Genomic DNA, 20,224 nt, shown 5'->3' with positions numbered 1-20,224 from the left:
AATTTCCAAATATATGTTTTGCTATAGAAAAGTCTTTCCAGAATGTAAGAAAAATCCCCACCAACAACATGCACATCTATCCCCTGCCTCCCTGTGGTGATATCTCCTGCCTCATTTCTTTTGTGCTTTCCTTGCACTGGCAGCACTACTGGCATTCCTGCTCAGGCAGCCCCCAAACAGGCCACCTTCAACAAGAAAAAATAAGGCAATTCCTATAGATGATTAGCATTTGCCTAAAAGGCAGAAACAGCCTCCAATGGTTTGGCTGAGGATTATAATGGCATCCTCACTCCCCATTCCCATCTCATTAGCATCTTGTGGCACTTCAAAACCAGCCAGAGGTATGGCTCTGGTGCTACCCTGGTAGGGTGGGATGCCTATATCCCACCCCTGGCAGCAGCAAAGGGTGGCACTGGGTGTTTTTTTTTGCTATTTTAGTCCTGCCTGGATCCCCACTGCTAGGCAGTGCCCTTTGCACAAAACCTGCCAAGGGGCAAATCAGTTTTCTTCATTAACAGCATAATTGATGAGGAATTATGGACAGCTCAGCAGGAAGAGCAAAGGCCATGAAGATGAGCAAAAGCACTGCGTGCACAGCAGTAACTGCAAGGTTTTCTTCCTGGAAGAGGCAGACCTTCACCAAGCTCACCCAGCTGCTTAGATCTGGGTGTACTATGACAGGTGGCAAGACCATAAAATACATTCCTGTTAATTCGCAGCAAGAAGAAAATATTTCTGAAATAAGGTATATTTATACATGGTTCCATGTTGTCTTGAGCCTTACTGATGTCCTGGAAATCCTAGTCTTTGTTTTCACCTCAGTTTTCTACTTTATTTTGTTGGCATAGAGTGAAAAAAGTGTTTCTCTAAGATTCTGCACATGTGGCGTGTATCATATCTTTCCCCCTTCTCCTCCTGCCCTGGCTTTTTGGAGTAATTGGTTTGCTGGTGACTGCCCGGGCTCATCCCCTAGCCAGGGCCTGATGCTAGTAGCAGATCATCTCTTCAGGGAAGCATAAACAAGGGCTCGCTGTGTTTACTAGTTATAGCGGTAGCCCCCCTTCCCACTACAGGAAGAGTACACATCCCAGTACAGATGATGTGTGACATGTATGCTGGCTGAAAACCAGGCAGCATTTGCTTATTTTCCCAGTGGGCTGAAGGTCCAGTGACCCCCATCCCCGCCCCACAGAACATGGCGTTGCCGCCTGGCCACGGTGTTCTTGGTGAGGACTGTGACACAGGTGCTGAGGTGGACAATCCGCAGGCGAGGCACAGGGTGTGCCTGCCACCTCCAGGGACACAGCAGGGACAGTGCTGCTGCCAGTGCCGCCGCCAGCACCGCCGCCTCATACAGGTGAGCTGGGCCCAGGCCTCCATGGGGCCTCACCCAAGATTTACATTAAATAGCAGCCTGCAAGCAACTGTGAGACCCAGAGCCCTGGGTGAAGCTCAAGGCTTTAGGAGAGGCCAGGCATTTCAAGAGGATCCAAATCCATCTCACAAGCAGCAGGAGTTGACTGCTCAAGTTGTAGCAGACTGATTTACAGGCTGCGCAATGGCTTTTATTCTCTCAGAGGTCCCTAATACCCAGTTGTGATGGTCTAAGTTAATCAGTAGTAGAAAATTTATGGGGGTCAGGAGGAGGACAGCCTCATTCAGGGAGTTGTTCAGCGGACGAAGTGTGATTGGAAAGATGGGGACAGTTTGGTGACTACTTACGAGGCAGTCTGCAACATTTAGGCAATTATCTGGGGCCTGGAAGACAAAACTGGTACTTCTGTCATCAGATAACAGGCAAAGTATAAATCAGTTTACAAATACGGGCATTTGTTCTTGGGGCTGTCTAATTGAAACTTGTATTTCCAAAAGGTTCAGAGGCTTTGGATACCCCATTGCTTTACATACAGAAGTCATTAACTTGCCCCAAAGCCCCACCTCCACCTCTCCTTTGCCTTCCCTTGGGTCCCAAACTATCCCTGCCTGGATCCCACCTGTTCTGTGCTGATGCCCGTTGGGTTGCCATGGCAGTCCCATGGCACAGAGATGCCCGTGGTGGCGCCATTTTTACTGCAGAACACCAGGTACAGGTGGGATGTGAGTGCCAGTCAGGCAGCTGCAGGTGATTCTCAGCTCCCTCCCTGCTCCTTCCTCTTCTCCTTCCTTTTCTCCACAGCAGCAAGATGTCTGGTGTAGAAGACGCTTTCCGTAAATTCGCGGTATATGGTGACACGGCTGCCAGCGGCAACGAGATGACCGGGAAAAACTTTTCCAAGATGTGCAAAGAGTGTGGGGTGATGGATGGAAAAGCTGTGACCAGCACTGACGTCGACATAGTATTCAACAAAGTCAAGTGAGCGTGGCAGCGAGGGGTGTTGGGCAGCGCTGTTGGGTGGGCAGAGGAGATGGCATGAAGCAACCAGGCTCTCAGACGAGGGGCACCCTGGGGTTTTCCTATCCCATTGCCACCCACCTGCAAGGTAACTTTCCTCTTGGTCTCCCCTGGCTGTAGGACCAAGGGTGCCCGCACCATCACCTTTGCTGAGTTCCAGCAGGCCATGAAGGAGCTCTGTGGTAAGCGCTTCAAGGGCAAATCACCAGAGGAAGCACTGCAGGCAGTGTATGGCCTCATCGAGGGGAAGGAGCCGGGCAGTGCAGGCACCACGGTGAGCAGGAGCTTCCTTGCCCACTGTGCAACTGGAGCTACCATGGGATCACACATCCCAAGGGCTATCCTTGCATGTATCCTTGCCTATTTGTGAGCTCACTCCTAATGCTGGCTGTCTCCTGCTGGTTTCCTTTTTTGCAGAAAGCCACCAAGGTTGGTGGGGTCGAGAGGCTGACGGACACTAGCAAATACACCGGCAGTCACAAGGAGCGCTTCGATGAGAGTGGTAAAGGGAAGGGTCTTGCTGGCCGCGAGGACCTGACTGACAACAGCGGCTACGTTGGTGCCTACAAGGGAGCAGGCACTTACGACAAGACACACTAGGCATGAAACTGCTTAGGAAAGCAAGGACTTTCTTCCCCTATTACTTGGGAGGAGAGGCAAATAAATCTCATGCAACTGGCTTTCTGTGTCTGTGCACATCAAATCTGACAGGGTGAGAATGCATGGGGTGGGCACTGGATGATGGTTGTGTGGGGGTGGTTCCCCATCCAATGATGCTTTGATTGCTGTGCAGCAGGGCTTGAAAGCACCTCAATCCAAGGACAAGATAACCTTCTGGAGAAAAGTCTACGGGCCAAATAGCCCACTGCTATCACATGGCTTCTCATTTCTAATTAAGTGAACAGTAGGTTAGTCTTCAAATATTCACTCATTATTTTTATTATCCCCTACCAACACACTTGTATTTTGTTGTTATTTTTGGCCTGGGGAGCAATGCATACTTGTCTTTGTATTGCCTCACTGTGTTACACTTCACGCTGGCAGTTTCTGGTGGCAGACAGCTCATCAGCAGTACCTTACCATACCTCAAAGAGTACCCTTATGAGGCATAGGATGCAACAGTGCAACAGGTACTACCCTGGGAGGACGGTAGAGGTCCCAGTAACACCAGTCCCTGCTTTTTGCTTTTCCCTATTCGCCAGGTTAAACCCCCTCACATATTCCTAGCACATGCCTGGGTCACTCATCACTATTTCCCCTGGTTTCAGGGTGCTGGCAGCTGGGAAAGAGTTCATGACCTCAAGGAAGTGAATAAAGTGTGATGACTGACCGTGACCTCCTGTGCTGCCCATGCCCTTCCTGAGAGTTTTGAGGGGATGGGAGACCAGGAAGGGGGCAGGAGAGGTGTCAAAGAAGAAGCTGAGGTGCTTTCCCAAAGTGTTTGTTCAATTGCTTGTCTTTATTTCTCAGTACCAGAACTGATCATTAAAACTTCACCTTAACTGGCAATAAATAAAATTCTGTGAAATTCAGACTCAAGGTGTTTTTTTTTTCTTTTTTTTCTTCTTTTTTTTTTTTTTTTTTTTTTTTTTCAGCCACAACAGGATGAAATGCACAAACTAAGATGGAAAAAAAAGCGATGAAATATATGTAAAAAATAAAGGTCATATGCCCACTTTTTAATTGGCTTTTTATAACTCAGATAAAACACATTCAAGGTGGCAGCAACACTGGCATAGTACACCATGTGCTGTACAACAGTTTAAGCAAAGTACATGTAGATTAACAGGTAGCAGGGCATTGTCCACAAAAGAAAAGGTAATGCGCTTATGTAACAATGGAAGAACATTCTCACCTAGCTCTGCTTTTGGTGTTATACCATTCCTTATTTTAATGCAGTCAGCAGGTAATTGCAACAAGTATTAATATTTCAGAGCTATGACTGTTGTTCCTGACACTTTGTGTTATTCCTGAAGTGGCTCTACTCAACTTATTGCTCTTGAGATGCTCTGGTGAAAACATGTCTGGGAATCTGCAGGACTGTTTGACAGTGCCTGTGCCTGGACACAGCTCCTTAACTCCTTTCTCTGGAGGTCCCCTGCTCTTCCTAGGATGGAGGCCTGGTTGGTTTTCTCCCCAGAACATAGCCCTATATGGACATTACAGCTGTTGTGTGTTATAGTGTTATCCAAGGTATGGGTCTGAGGTTTTCCCAGTACTTTGCACCCTACAGCCCCATCCCTTACAAGGGCTTATTGTGGGCCACTTACCCACGGTGGGTAGTGGCCCCTTGGTGGCCAAGCAGAAAGGCATACCAGCTCCAGCAGATAATGCAGTTTTCAAGCAAAAGATGTAGGCACCAGCCATCTCACAGCTGTACCAATGTCCAGGCTTGGTGTGGTGTTTTGTGCCATTCCTTCTTGCCACATTTTGAGCAGCTCAGGACCTTGTCATTTTGAAGGAAAAGAAGACAAGGACTGTCCTCAAGAACCTTGATTATTTATTTGTTAAGACCCCAGTTTCCTTAAATAATGAATCAAGGAATAGTCCATGTAAAGTTCTGCAAACAAACACAGGGATGTGTTGATGTGTTGTAATATTAGCTTCTTTTCTTCTTCTTCTTCCTTCTTTTTTTCTCTCTCTATATATAGTTGGCACAGAAGAAGCTGTGGGAGCTTGGGGAACAGACTGAGAGCTTTGTACTTGTGTACTGTGAGTTCTGGTTTGCATTAGCTTGGGTACAGTGTGACACTGGAGGGTGAATTTCTGAGACATGATTCAATCTACTTCATCCTGTAATCTAACTTGTGTAGTACTCCAGCACCAACAAGAACCACTGCTTGTCCTGCCTATTCCTTATAAGTAGAAACCACAAAAAGATGAGGAATGCCATGCTCCCTCCCTACAGCAGCTGCAGAGTGGACAGATGAAAAGGAAGTTGTGCTCGACAGAGGAGTTCAAAAATAGTACCTGATTACTACATGCCCCTGGGGAGGCAGTAATAATAGTGGATCTAAGATTTTAAAATAAAGACATGCATGTATCAATGGCAGCATCAAAAGCACATCTGCAAGCAGGACAGAACAAAACACAAAACACAAAACCAAAACCAACACAAAAGAAACAAACAAACACATGGACAAAAAGCAGTTTATGCTTTAGTACATTGGGAGCCTGCAAAAATTGAGAAGATTGCCCAGTGCAAGGTGGGGTGGAGGATTCCTCTTACACCACCGCCATCTAATACTAAATTTCTGTACCATTTTGTGTTTACTCTCTTACAGAGGCCATATTGTCTAGCAAACCAACCATGCCGGGAGAAAGAGGTTAGGAGCCTTCCCCATGGTGGCAGCAGGTGCGCATCACAACCCCTGTGAACATTAGGGGAAAGGCGAGGGTGCCTGCTGGCACTCCTGTTGAATGGAGTGCATGTGTTTAAGCAGTAATGAGAACAACAAGGCCGGTGGAAGCTGCCAGAAGAGCAACGTAGCTCTCTACACATGCAAAGTGCTGGATTTGGGGGTAATACTGGGAACGCTGGAAAACTTGCTGAAATAGAACAATGCTGCTAATCTAGGAGATTATACCCAGCTATGGCTAAGATGTGTCATTACTGTGGAAAAAATGGAGAAGGATTGGCTCCAAATTATCTGTGGGGGAAAGAAACATTGGACCAAGACATGCTGTCAATTTACAACCACTTTAACACAAAGGCAAAAACAAACAAACAAAAAACCACTAAATCGTGTTCTTTGGAAAGCTCAGCAGGTTTGTATCTGTGGTGTGTCTCCGGACATACTCCTCATCCCCCAGACTCCAGTCCTTCCATTCCGTGCAGTTTTCTGGCTATCTTCTAGAAATTTGACTCAAGACCAACTTTAGTAGTTCTTTGCTAGCTGGTCATTGCTCCAGGGTACTGGAGCATGTTACATGTTACACCAGTCAGGTAGAAATTGCTTGATAACATTGATGAAATCTGCACACAAATTAGAACAAGATCTGAAGATATGTCTTTGTGACTGTGCTGCAAGAGCAGAGGCAGTAGGACAGGGAGTTATCTAACACTGGTAGGAAACAGATAAGAAACTACAGATACATGCATGCATGTAATGGTTTTAAAGCAACGTCTTCAAACTACTGAAGACCTCTGCTATCCCTTTTGCCACATGGATACGCAGTAACAGACTTGCTGTTGCTGAAACCAGCACGGTTTTACTTTACAAAGCAGGAATAAGAAAGAACAGGTAGCTTGTGTTAGTGCAGCCACTGGCTGGTGGATGAAGAGTTAAGATGGAGAGTTAATGATCTATGTATCTTTATACTGATCTGATCATCAAGGTAATATTTAAATTCAGAGTTATGAATTTTAATTGAAAACAATGTAATGCTTTCCCTGTCTCCCTCATTTCCTCTGCTTTTTTGGTTCTGCGCATCTCCAGCCTAGGGAAGCAGTGGTCAGATTTGGTGAAGAGTTAATTATATGCCAAGAAAGCCAGTGTGTATGTGCCTCAATTAACATGAAAGGGGAAAGGGAAGGGGAAAGGGAAGGGGGAGGGGAAGGGGGAGGGGAAGGGGAAGGGTGAAGGGGAGGGTGAGGGGGAGGGGGAGGGGGAGGGGAGGGCAGGGGAAGGCAGGGGAGGGGAGGGGAGGGGAGGGGAGGGAAGGGAAGGGGAGGGGAGGGGAGGGGAGGGGAGGGGAGGGGAGGGGAGGGGAGGGGAGGGGAGGGGAGGGGAGGGGAGGGGAGGGGAGGGGAGGGGAGGGGAGGGAAGGGAAGGGAAGGGAAGGGAAGGGGAGGGGAGGGAAGGGAAGGGAAGGGAAGGGAAGGGAAGGGAAGGGAAGGGAAGGGAAGGGAAGGGAAGGGAAGGGAAGGGAAGGGAAGGGAAGGGAAGGGAAGGGAAGGGAAGGGAAGGGAAGGGAAGGGAAGGGAAGGGAAGGGAAGGGAAGGGAAGGGAAGGGAAGGGAAGGGAAGGGAAGGGAAGGGAAGGGAAGGGAAGGGAAGGGAAGGGAAGGGAAGGGAAGGGAAGGGAAGGGAAGGGAAGGGAAGGGAAGGGAAGGGAAGGGAAGGGAAGGGAAGGGAAGGGAAGGGAAGGGAAGGGAAGGGAAGGGAAGGGAAGGGAAAAAACATCTGGAGGTCATTGCACAGTACCAGTTTGGCTTCTCAGAGCTCTAGAGTTGGACAACTCTCGCTTTCAGTTGGGTTTGCAGTATGTCACTCTGTTGTTTCACTGGAGTTCATGGTGAATTAAAAACCCAAAGGAAGATGTACATGCCATAGGCTTGTGTCTTTTTTTTTCCAGCAGTATTATCTAATCTACTGGGAGAATTTTTCTTTCCCTACACACTCTTCCTTTTTGATCATTGCTCATGCCCCGCCTTTATTCCTCCCCTCCTTTTCCAGCTCCAAAGCCAGCTGAAACCCCTGGAACAGCTTCACAGGTTGTCTGGGTGCCCCTGTAAGGGTGTTTGAGTCTCAGCCCACAGCTGCCTGCAGCTGCAGCAGGAGGCACTTGTCTGTTGAGCTTTACCCATCAGCAAGCACAAACACCCCCTGACACCACTGGGCCCACAGGCTGCCCCAGCAGAGAGAGCTGGGGACCAAACACGGTTGTGCTATAGCCTTGCATCACACCATGCCAGGCAGTGCTGGGACAGCTCTGGGAAATGGGTAATACAAGTATGAAGTGGCTCTTTTCCCTCCAGGTCTGGGATCATTTTACCTCTGTTGTTGTTTTTCGTCACTGTGATTGTAAGGAACCATATGGTACTTTAAAAAATAATATATGTGTATATATATACATGTATATATCATAGAATCATAGAATCATAGAATATCCTGAGTTGGAAGGGACCCTTAAGGATCATCAAGTCCAACTCTCGACACCGCACGGGTCTACCCAAAAGTTCAGACCATGTGCCTAAGTTCACAGTCCAATCTCTTCTTAAATTCAGACAGGCTCGGTGCAGTGACCACTTCCCTGGGGAGCCTGTTCCAGTGTGCAACCACCCTCTCTGTGAAGAACCCCCTCCTGACGTCCAGCCTAAATTTCCCCTGCCTCAGCTTAACCCCGTTCCCGCGGGTCCTGTCACTAGTGTTAATGGAGAAAAGGTCTCCTGCCTCTTGACAACCCCTTACGAGGAAGTTGTAGACTGTGATGAGGTCTCCCCTCAGCCTCCTCTTCTCCAGGCTGAACAGGCCCAGTGACCTCAGCCGTTCCTCGTACGTCTTCCTGACCTCAGCCGTTCCTCGTACGTCTTCCATATATATACATATATATATAATATATATATATATAAATAGATACTATATATAATATATATACTATATAATATATATATATAAATATATATATAGTGTATATCTATATATGTATATATTCTTCTGCATTACTTAAAGGCTGTTTGTACTCACTGAACTTAAAGCTAGTAGTTATAATTGATGACTATGTGCCCTGTATTCAGCATAGCCTTTTTCTTCTCTCTCTCTCTCAAAAGTGCAATATCCTTGTGCAGGTTTAGGTGCACCCACCCACGCTGGGTGCGTTTCATTCCTTGTCTCTCAGCCAGATGCCACCCTCACTCTGTTCTGTGCAGATGTGGGATATATTCTGTATCGTGCTACCTGGAATTTCCCACTTTTGGTATCAGAGACAAAGGGTCACACGGAGTTTCAGAAGACTTTGCTAATCACCCTCAACTAACCATTTATGATATAAATAGTTCACGAACTGTACTCATGTGCAGTACACTCACAGCAAGTGAGTACATTTCACAGCAAGCAGTGAACAGATTAGCGAGTTCCTCTGCTGCACAGACTCAGCAAGAACCAGGACGGGATGGAGACCGCCAGAAACGCTCAGACAAGTGCATCAGTCTAAAAGCGTTCAAGTATTGCCACCTTCTGGCAGGGCCATGTCATTGAGCTGCTTAACTACAAAATCAGGCCTCCAGGCCGTTCTCAGATGCTCACTTTATTGAACCTGCAGTTCTGACTGCAATCATTCCAGAAATAAAATTTTTGGATATTTTTCATCCTCTGCTTAAATTTCCCGGTTTTCATAGCGTTTGAATTAGGTGGAGATTGGTGCAGGTTTTTTTATGCAGTTTGGGTTGGTCTGTATGGAAAAAGGTGGATGAACTCCTCGCATTCTCAAAAATAAACATGCATTTGTAGTTTTGAGCCCTAAATTACAAAGCTGTAAACACGGTGTATTTTCCTTCTAAGAAAAGCTGGTTTTACATGTTCTCACCTGCTTCTTCCTCTGCACGTCACTCACACCAGCTCCCCTGCCTCCATGCTGAGGTTTACTACCCCTTAAGCTCTGCTGTGACAATTACTTGTGTGGCTATATTGCTGAATGATATTTCTGTTATGAATCAATCTAAAATTAATACAATATTAATAATAATCAAATCCACACACACAAAAAAAGACAAAGGCCTCTTCATACCAGTGGCTGTTTATAGCACATTCCTACAAATGGGAAGCTGGAAGTACCTGCTTGAGGAGTTGTCTGCCTTTGATATTATTCAGTCTCAAATTCAGTCACATCCACCTTTTGTTTTCCTGGAGACTTGTCCTTGCAGCAAAAGCTAAATGAAAGAGTTAAGATCTCTCTGTTATTGCAGAATATCCAAAAGAGTGGCCTTCACGTTTAAGGGAGGCTCCATGCGGACTAATGCGACTTAAAACCCCGCACAGCTGATACCTGTAATGCAGAAATTCTTGGATAGCTTATGTGAGGCACTGGCTCCCAGCACCTCTAACTTCCCAGATGCCACAAAGTGTCACTGAAAGACAGTATCTTGGGAAGGCTTAGGTGTAATAACAACATACATATTTTGAGGGATTTTCCTGCTAGTCCTGAATAGTCCCAAAAGCAGCCTCCGGCCTTAGTGGGTTTATCTGTTCTGTCAGGTACCATTCAGTGTCAATAAGGGCATCTCAGTTTTCTACAACAACCACAGTAATTCAGTAAATACACAAGCTCTGCACATCATCAGCATTTTTCAGAAAGCATTTTAAATCTGAAGGATTCTTGTTAAAACAGCAGATTTTCTAAAACAATGTTTTTAATCTCAGTTTAAAAATCTAATCCAGTTATTTCAAAATACTTCATATCCTTATTGTAAACTTTTATTACAGAACAGTGAAACTAAAAACAATCAAGCAACACCAAAAGAGACATTCACTTAGAAGAGAGGGGAAGAACTATTCCTCCAGTTTTCTAATACTAGGTAAAATTTTAAAAAACATATATACGTATATATTTCAGGGAAATAGAGTGCTGTCACTCACTGGCTGTGCAATTGGTTTTATTTGTGCAATTGATTTATGACTGATATCCCCATGAATGTACCAATTGCACATGTAAAGCTGACAGTTTCTCTGCAATAGGGATAATGCTAATAAACAACTATATATAACTATGGTCAACATCTACTCAAGCTGTTCATGTAGAAAAACTGTTTTCTAAAAGTAATAATAAAAAAATTATCTTGGATATAAGTAATGTTTGACTCACATTTGAAACATGGCCTATTGTACTAAGTATCTTTCAGTAGCATGTGCTTTCTGAAGTGTCTGGCACTGGATTCTGCAAAACAAAACTACCAAAAAAAACTAGACTTTTTTTTTTTTTTAAATAGACCATAAAATGAGTATAAAGAAACAAACAGTTTTACAGTAAATCCCACATTTTTATAGTCATATTTTATGCAAATTATTTCATGCTTTCTCATTGTAATTGCCCACACAATTTCTTTCCTAGAGAAAAAATATCACTGCATCTCTAAGAATACCCTGTTCAAACAACTAAAAACATATGCTCTAAACAGCTGTATGCAACAAGTATACCTAACTCTAAATCTTATTTTTCATAGTCTTCTAAAATCTCTATATCTAGCAGAATCCTGAGATACATGTAAGTGCCTGTAATGTGCCTGCTTGTGGGGAACACACAAGCAGAAATTTTGATTTCTAGGATATTTAAAATGAGATTGGACAAAAAACACATAAAGGTAAAAAATGGGAATAGAGATTGGTTACATAATTTGTAATTATCATTGCTATACTTACACAGTACTGGAAACCCTGCTTGGGCCATTACAAAAAATAAAAGGTAAAACAAATACCTTTTCCTGAGATGCTCACTAGCATTAGTAACAGGATAAATAGTAACATTTAGGAGAGGATGAAAGAAAAATGGTTATCTTTAAGCCTATTTTAAAATATTTGATCTGGGACTAAAACTTAGTTTCAGAGGTTATAAGCTGTGATAAATTCTCACAAATGCTTTTCAAGAAAGGCTTGAAAAAAAGAAATGGTTGCCACTCAACAAAACATAAGAAGCTTTGGTATATCCAAAGAGGAACATGGAATCTCTAGAGAAGGCTCAGACCACACAAAGGAAAAAGTTGCTGCTCCTTCACCGTTCAGTGCACAGCTGCCTTTTCAGGAACCACAACACTTACTGACTTCAGGCTAAAACCCAGAGTCATTGTCTAAGGTGCTGATACACTTTGTTCCAAGGTGAGAGCAAGTCCCTGAGTTCCCAGGTTCCACCAGGAAAAAAATAACACCCTGATGGACAGCTGGGCTTCCACATGAGGTGCGAAAAGAGAGGAGTTGTGAACACTTAAAAGTTAAGAGCTGACGATTCCTCTTTCCACATGTTAGAAATTCTCATCTCCTGGTTTCTTGCTGCTTACCTTACTACTGAGAACAGACTTTGGTTATAAAGCAGCTTGGCGGTAAAATCAAACACACTGTCAGTCAAAATGACTGACACTTTCACAGCAGATTTCCTTCACTGTGAGAAGTGTTTATGCTATTCTTCCTCAGGTAGGGGGAAAGGTGTAACAATACTTGTCCATTTAAGAGCTAAGAAAATTATTTACAAGAATTTAAATCCCCATCTGAACTCAAATACAATAAAGGAAGAAGGATGAAAGACTTTAAATACTTATACATGACAAAAATGTAAAGCATATAAAGCTGTAAATAAAATGAAATGGAAGGTAGCAAAAGTCTAAGCATCTGCACTTACATTTGTGCTGCTCACTTTGTGTTCCCAATGTTTTCAACTTTATTTAGGAGCTTGCTATTCTGCAAGCAAGAAAGAAAAGGCAAACCTACACACAGGGCTTAGCTCTGAGCTTTATATGGTAAAAGTGGAAGTACAAAAATCCAAGTCACTTGGTTTCGGAAACTGAACTGCTTCTTAGAAGACGTTTGCTGAAGACAAGGCAGCTGCTGTTCTTCATGTTGTTAGTGGGAAATGTCGTAATAGTAGTTACGTAATCTCAGCTCAACCGCAACGAATCCTGGTCGGTCATCAACACTGTGGAAAGATGACAAATATCACTGCAAAGGAAGGAGATAGCTGAAAAGGTACATTGGCCGTGCAACACCTTGGACTTCTCAGTGACAGATCCTATAAGCTGCTCACAGTATTTTAAGGCTACCAAAATGTTGCTACCAAACGATAACCAAATGGCAAATGGCAATACATAGTGAATTGTCATGCCTGCTACTTTCTGTTGATGAAGGTATTACAAGAAATATATAGTAAATCAGCTCCATTTAATTTTGTACTTTGTTTACTTCAATAGTAAGAAGAAAAGAAAATTTACAGGGTATTATCTGCTTCATAACGGGTATTACAGTCATACAGAGCAGCTTAGCACCATTGAGAAAAGCCTAGGTATAAAATACATGGCTATACTGTCTTTATCTGCACCTCTGTTGATTTGGGAGAATATAATAAAAATAACAAGACATGAGAATTATACTTTACATATTGAGATAGTTACACTGCATGACCTGAGCATTCTTATTATTGATTTTCTTTTCTTTTCCTTTCCAGTGTTAAAGCTATTTGAGTACAAACAAATAAAACCCAATACCCTTGAAAATATGCTTACTAATCACAATGAAAATGATACAGATTTACTCTAAAACTGCTGCAGCATTGTTTGAGACAAACAAAAAAGCAGAAATTTTTTTATGGCTCCATGTTCTTTCTAGAGTACCAGGTGTAATAAAACTACCAAAGAACAAGGTACCTAAAGGTGAAGTTCCACACCTCCTGAAATGGAACCCAGAGACCTTTGCTGAAAATATTCTCCACATATTCTCCAGATGGTGAATTGGAAAAGTAAGTAACAATGGACTTTGGATGCTTTTTGGAACTCTTCCTACAGCTAAAGGTACTTTCAACAAAATAGTTTAAAATGAAAATTGTAAAACATTTGAAATGAAATTTTGCAATATACTGATTAAAAAAAAAAAAAGTATTAGATGGGCTTTCTCCTTCCTTCCTTCCTTCCTTCCTTCCTTCCTTCCTTCCTTCCTTCCTTCCTTCCTTCCTTGTTGTTTTTTTCCCTCTTATCTATATTTCATAATTCTGACTTTTGAAATGTTGCTGATCAGAAAAAAACGTTTCCTAAACATTAGGTACAACTTGTAAAGATGTTTTGCCTTTCACTAGCAGGAAGTCAATGTGGTATCTAAATTGAGGATGTTTAGAAATGAGACAAGAAAAAGTCAAAACAATTAAAAACTGAGGAATAGAGGAATAATTTGATAACATGATTGAAATTTTAGTAGTTTTGGAAATCAAATTGAAACAAAATACAAGCCAGAATGAAACAAAATACAAGCCTGAATGAAACAAAGATGTTTCCTTAATTTCAAATTTTCTTTTGAAAATACACCAGGCTGACGTTCTGGTGAAATAATTATTTCTGATTATTATTATTATTTATTTTATAATCATTCCAGCAATAAATAGATCACCTGTGCAAAATCAGATTCTTGTACATTTGATAACTCACATCATTTTTGTTTGAAAGTGTAACTGACTCCTTCCTTTGCATGTTGTTTGCAAGCTAAATACCATCTGACATGATATGCTTTGAAATACTCTTATTTTATACTTTCTGGATGTCAACTAAGCAGATTAAATTATACTGCTATTAAAGGAGAGAGCATCACATCATACTCACTTGTACGTCCAACACAATTTCATTAAGTTATAGACTTCTGTTGGACAAGCTTCTGGACGTTCCATTCGTTCTCCTCTTTCAATCATCTGTGCGACTTCACCACCTTTCATTCCCTGGAATAGAATTATAGAATTGTTAAGGTTGGAAAAGACCTCCTGGATTATCTGGTCCAACCAATACTACCAATACTACCAATGTCACCACTAAACCATGTCCCTAAGCACCATGTCCAACCTTTCCTTAAACACCCCCAGGGATGGTGACTCCACCATCTCCCTGGACAACCCATTGCAATGCCTGACTGCTCTTTCTGAGAATACATTTCCCCTAATTTCCAACCTGAAGATGGGGTGCTAAGGCCTTCTTCAACCTGTAACTACTCTTTCAGGTAGAATAATAAAGGTGTTGGTTAAAATTTGCTCTGAATTTTTACAGTAAAAGAACTGCCAGATAGAACTACTCACCTTATATGGTTTTTGCCCATAAGAGAAAGCTTCCCACATTAAAACCCCAAAGCTCCAGACATCACTTTTGCTAGAAAACTTGTAGAAATTCATACATTCTGGAGCATACCACTTGACTGGCCATTTTCCATGACTTTGTGCCTAAAATAAGGAATAACAGAAAAGAAAAAAAGCAGTCTAGAGACAGTAGTATGTAGTAAACAACACTGTAATTCCTATAAGCCAATTTAACTTAGATTTGCGTACATTTGTACCAAGTATTTCTAATGTAATGGCATTAGAAAAAATATGCAGAAGCTTCTTCAAAACTGTTACAAAATTGTTCTTAATTTTCCAGACTCAAATAACACACTGAAATGAACGCTATGGTAAAGCTAAGCCCAGCTGAAGGACCTGGAGTTATGTTTTCCATGGCATTCAATTTTAAGCTCTTTCAAAGATTTTTCAAGTCTATTTTTTGCAGGAGGTAAGAGATATCTACTTAGCTACACTGAGTCTTCTTTTTAGTTTAAGTCGGTATTTCATTTCAAAGCAGCTGCAAGCTGCAATTTGCTTAAATTATGCCATAACACTGTGTCACAACAATGCAGGTGTCAAACCATACCAGCACAATGCTAGATCTGGTAATATAATCATGCTGTATTTTGTGAAGTTGTAAAAGGAATAGGCCTTTGATACCAGATCTCAAACCTCTGACAAGCTAGGCTAGTGGCAATGATTTAAGGTGCTACTGCCTTTTCTGGCAGCAGTTACTGTTCCCATAGGAAGGTCATAAGAAGGCAACATGTGCTTGCTCCTTCTCTGCAGTGTTTCATAGTCTGACTTACTGTTTTTAAACAACTGATGAAAGGAAATAGGCAGAAAGAATAAATAATTTTAACTTTAATAGCAACATATCAGCAAAGAAGATATAGACAGGATTAGAACATTTGTCTCCCAATGATGTTTTTACCTCATTAAACGTGGTAGTTATTTAAGTCTCTTTAGCTGTACAAAGATCCATATAAGTTAAAACTAATCTGAACGAACTTTTCCTAGATCAATGATTGCTTACCAACTGTACTCCTCCAACAAAATCCCCCAATACAATTGTGTTAGTCACACAGTGTGCTAGCCTATATTTTCCTTGGACATGGTGAAAACCATGTACTAAATTCTTACCTGCAACAAATACTTTTTCCCCCTTTTATGGCAGAAAATGTCTAATTTCTATGGAAAATTTCTACCCTCTAATGACAAATTTACCGATAGTAAATAAAAGAAGCAACTAAGTAAGGGATTATCTTTTCCCTCCCTATTTCTTAACAATCGCTAATTTAAAAAATCCATGACCCACTAGCAGACTATGAAACAATAGATGACACATAGCATTTCTTATTTTCAACTCTTAAAAACAACAGTACTTAATCTGAAAACAATCTCATTAAGATATGTTAATACACAGCTTTGGTGTCTTGTGTAAACCTTACCTTGTAGTAATTTTCATCAGCGCTAAGAGCCTTAGAAAGTCCAAAGTCACTGATTTTGGCATAATGTTGGGTGACTAATAGCACGTTCCTTGCAGCCAGATCCCTATGCACAAAGTTATTCTCCTCCAGGTATTTCATCCCCATGGAGACCTGATGTACCAGCTCTGTTATATTCTTTTCCGTGACATGTCTGGAAATCATAATTGAATCTTTAAGAGTTCATTTTCATGATTTTTCAAGTTCAATTGCAAATTCTCCCTATGAACTGCCTCACATCATACTAGGAATGTGATCCATTTGTGTTTAGCTAAGCTTTAACAGGTAGCATAAGAATGTCCTGAACAAGACAATATGTGAACATATCAACAAATGAGCAATTGAAGAATGTCTGAAAATTCTTTAATTTATGCAGAATGCACTATTTTACCAGAAAGGTTTGACAGTTTGGAGACATCTGCAAGATAATTATGTCTAGGTGAAGAGTAACTACAGTAACTAATTATTAGATAAACGTGTTTTCAATGTAAAATGTCCCTGAATTTAAAGACAGAAAAAAAGAGCTGTCTGTTTTTCCCCTTTTGGATAAATGCTATGAAAAGGAATCAAAGTTTACATACCTATTTTTTTGCAAAAATTTGTTCAGTGGCCCAAGTTCAGCCATTTCCATTACTAACATCCAGGCCTCAGCTTCACATATGCCTATCATTCGGACAATATATGGGTTATCCAGTTGCTGCATTACATTTGCTTCTCTCAGTAATTCATCCTTTATGGCTGGATCATTACTCTCATTCTTAAGAATTTTTACAGCCACTGGCTTGGCACCCCTACAAAGAAGAATCCAACTCTGGGATTAGTTGATGAAAAATGTACATAATCTTCAACTGATGCTTCTCTGTACATAGTACAAAATGTGACAAAAGACAGAATTGAACACTAAGACAGAAAAGAAACTGATTGTAATGGGAATAACTCTCTATCAAATGCTCAGAGGACAGCTAAGCAAAAGAAAGAGAATAGAAAGAAAATTTAAAGTAGTTACAAAAGGTCTAAACAAGCTTTGAAATAAATGTACCTTACAATATTATCTTGTCCATTCTGGCTAGCCTCAACTAATAAAGAGACCAGGAAATAGTGGAAAGATTTACTAAAGAGTTCCCAGAAGAAAAACTACAAGGGCCTTTCTCAGCACTGAGGTGTTTTGGGGGTGAGACTAGAACATGCAGCATTGCAAAGCCCCAAGGCAGTGCTCTGACCTACAGAGAAACTAAGCCTGCTCCTGCAGCCTACAGCTCATACAAGTGAAAAAGTCACTGATGAGATGGCAGAGCTCAAATGTGAACAAATGCTGTGAAACAGGATTAGCAAATACACAAGCTGGCACCAGAGCCCTTCAAATCCCCTCAGACTGCACTGGAAAATGAAAAATCCTCCTTGGCTCTGAAAATCTCAGTAAAAGAAATGCCTCCGGTTCTGAATGGTGAAAGTATATACATAATCAGTCCATGCACTTAAACAACATACTGATAACATTTTATTACGAAAATGCACTGTCAGGTGCTCCCACTTCTGCCAGTTTAAACAGGGTCTGTTCCTACTGAAATTGCATGATAAGGGAGGCCACAACATTTTCTGTCTACTTGAAAATCAATACTGCAGCTTCATGAAACAGGTATTTAGAATGATTAGTTTAGGTGAAAATCCATTTGCTCCAGGTAAACTGTGCATGACAGTCTACACAATTTCTCTCAGAAAGACTGCAGTTGTGAAAGAAAAGAATAAGGGGAATGACTGCCCACATTGTGCGGTGAAAAGGCATGGGACTTCTCACTGTATTTTATCCTGGACAGGAGAGTAAATAGTAATAATGGTCATTTCCCCACTTCACAGACAAAAATAAGAGCTAGGGGGTGACTACGTTGCAGCCAAGAGATGTTTGCAAGCTGAAGAAAATGAGTGCACATGCTTCCATGTACAAAGACAGAAACTGGTGAATTTTAGGCCAAATTACTTGGGTACAATCTGTCAACCCAAATGACAAGGTAAGATTACTTCTGCTCAGATAGGCGATAAAGCTTTTATGTATTAAACTTTATGAAAATAGAAACAAATACTTACTTTTTCATCTTATAGAACCCTTTCTTTACAGTACCAAAATTGCCAGAGCCAAGTTCTCCTTCCTCCAGGGTTAACAATTTCCTGTCAAGAGTGACATTTTTTGGTTTCATTTCATCTGGATCAGCGTATGGACTTTCATAGACCTCAGTGTCCATGGGTAAAGCCTCTCTCTGATCACCTGCAGTTCAGTGAATAAACATATCAGAGATTACATGAGACTGTTTTGCTGCCACAGTTTTATATTAACCACATTCATGTTCAGGATTATCAGCTGCATCTTTGGGCTTGATTTATGCATTATAACAAAACCACATGCAGTCCAGCCACAGGCACTTTAGAACATCCCAAATTAGAGTGACCTCTACCTGGTGACATGTGCTAGCTGTTGAATAACTGCATAATGTTACTGCCAGAAGGATCCTCGACAGGAGAAGGGTTAAAGATGTGCCTTTCATCTTAGTGCTTTCCATTAGTGCTCAGACAATTCTTCACTCAGAATGCAATATTTAATTACATTTCACAGAAAGCCTTGGCAACAGCTTGGCACTGTGGATTCAGTGGGGCACGATGCTTTCTATGAAGTGTAAGGATGCAGCTTTTAGAGTCAAAGAGATAATAATCCTCCACTTCAACATGCAAAAAAGGGATTACTGTTAAATCACTTCTATTACAGACGCTGACATCTGGCAGTCTCAGCTACCAGACTTGAGCTATGATAGCAGTAAAACAATACATAACATGGTGTGAAATATAAGTAAGAAAAAAGAAATGTGGGTAGAGGGAAGACCTCTCACATAAGGAAACAGATGTTATTCATAGCATAAATTACTCTGCTTACCTTTCTCTGCTCCCATAAGACCTCTTGTCCTTTGTAGCACATAAGGATTAAAAGCTGCTTGGTCATCAGATGGGGAGCCAATAGGTGGCTGAAGCTGTAGCACACAGATAGAATTATTAAGTTTAGCAATATATATGTAAGTTAAAATCATTTTTTTCCAGAGGATTATGGCATAATGATTGCAAGAGACACATAGGTAAGAATCAGAGAGTAAGAAAAGGATCAAACAAAGCTTATTCATTCTGGAGGCTATTGCTAGAGTATATATGCAGGCCAAATTACACATACACTGCTAAAGCATAAAAAGTTACTGCAAATATTTCAGAACATTTGATCTGAGAGAATTAACTGGAATGGGTCATGCACAAATCTTACCCTGCAGATACTAAATTTTCATGCTGTCTTCAAATCTGCTATGTAACATTGCAAATCCTAAGAATTTCCCTATAATTTGTCCTTCCTCCCCCTCCAAGTTCTTTCTCACTATACCTTGGCCATAGAGAAGTTCCTAGTACTAATGAAAACAAACAAACAAAAACCCTACCCTGTTTTTCTTGTGGATGTTGTAGAGTGTCTCAACTTGGAAGAAACAAGGGTAAAAAAGAAATTATTTTAATAGGCTCAAATGATTGAACATCATGGACCAGATACTCTGGGCAAGCCTGTCTGCTCTTTCTGGACTAAGGAGGGAGAAAATTACCAAATTTCTACTACATTTGAAAATCTGATTCAAATATTATTCCTCTGCCTTTGTTGCTTTTGTCAGAAGCATTTCATGGAGCACACAAATGAATCTGGAAGAAACACTGTGCATTCTGGAGCTGCTTGGTTGAAGGATGAATCTCACAAAATAATCTATAGGTTAGTTAAATTTATAACCTGCTTTATTCTGTCTGTGATCAGGGAGACATTACTTTTAAGAACAGGGAATTACAAA

General features: G+C 41.5%; 2 protein-coding genes across 5 annotated transcripts in view; one reads left to right on the top strand and one right to left on the bottom strand.

The window, feature by feature from the left end:
* Nucleotides 1-2,174: 2,174 nt before the first annotated feature.
* On the top strand, nucleotides 2,175-2,992 carry LOC309889589 (tubulin polymerization-promoting protein family member 2-like; the record flags this gene model as incomplete). Its single annotated transcript, XM_082782456.1, has 3 exons — nucleotides 2,175-2,353; nucleotides 2,513-2,666; nucleotides 2,810-2,992. Exons 1-3 carry the CDS (start codon nucleotides 2,184-2,186, stop codon nucleotides 2,990-2,992), a joined length of 507 nt encoding a protein of 168 aa, XP_082638582.1. The 5' UTR covers nucleotides 2,175-2,183.
* A 9,566-nt stretch (nucleotides 2,993-12,558) lies between these two features.
* SYK (spleen associated tyrosine kinase) overlaps nucleotides 12,559-20,224 on the bottom strand; it is a 57,817-nt gene continuing 50,151 nt past the window's right edge. For all 4 annotated transcript variants that reach the window (XM_082782699.1, XM_082782698.1, XM_082782697.1 and 1 more), the window contains 7 exons: nucleotides 19,288-19,381; nucleotides 18,450-18,627; nucleotides 16,949-17,158; nucleotides 16,332-16,521; nucleotides 14,863-15,003; nucleotides 14,399-14,511; nucleotides 12,559-12,732 (listed from right to left, as the gene is read on the bottom strand). In XM_082782699.1, coding sequence (XP_082638825.1) covers nucleotides 12,660-12,732; nucleotides 14,399-14,511; nucleotides 14,863-15,003; nucleotides 16,332-16,521; nucleotides 16,949-17,158; nucleotides 18,450-18,627; nucleotides 19,288-19,381 — 999 coding nt within the window. In that variant the 3' untranslated portion in view covers nucleotides 12,559-12,659. The remainder of the gene's footprint in view (nucleotides 12,733-14,398; nucleotides 14,512-14,862; nucleotides 15,004-16,331; nucleotides 16,522-16,948; nucleotides 17,159-18,449; nucleotides 18,628-19,287; nucleotides 19,382-20,224) is intronic.

Source organism: Aythya marila (assembly GCF_965140915.1).
Source record: "Aythya marila genome assembly, chromosome: Z".
Lineage (NCBI taxonomy): Eukaryota > Metazoa > Chordata > Aves > Anseriformes > Anatidae > Aythya > Aythya marila.
Note: the sequence above shows the minus strand (reverse complement) of the source record. Positions and strands in the feature narration are given on the sequence as shown.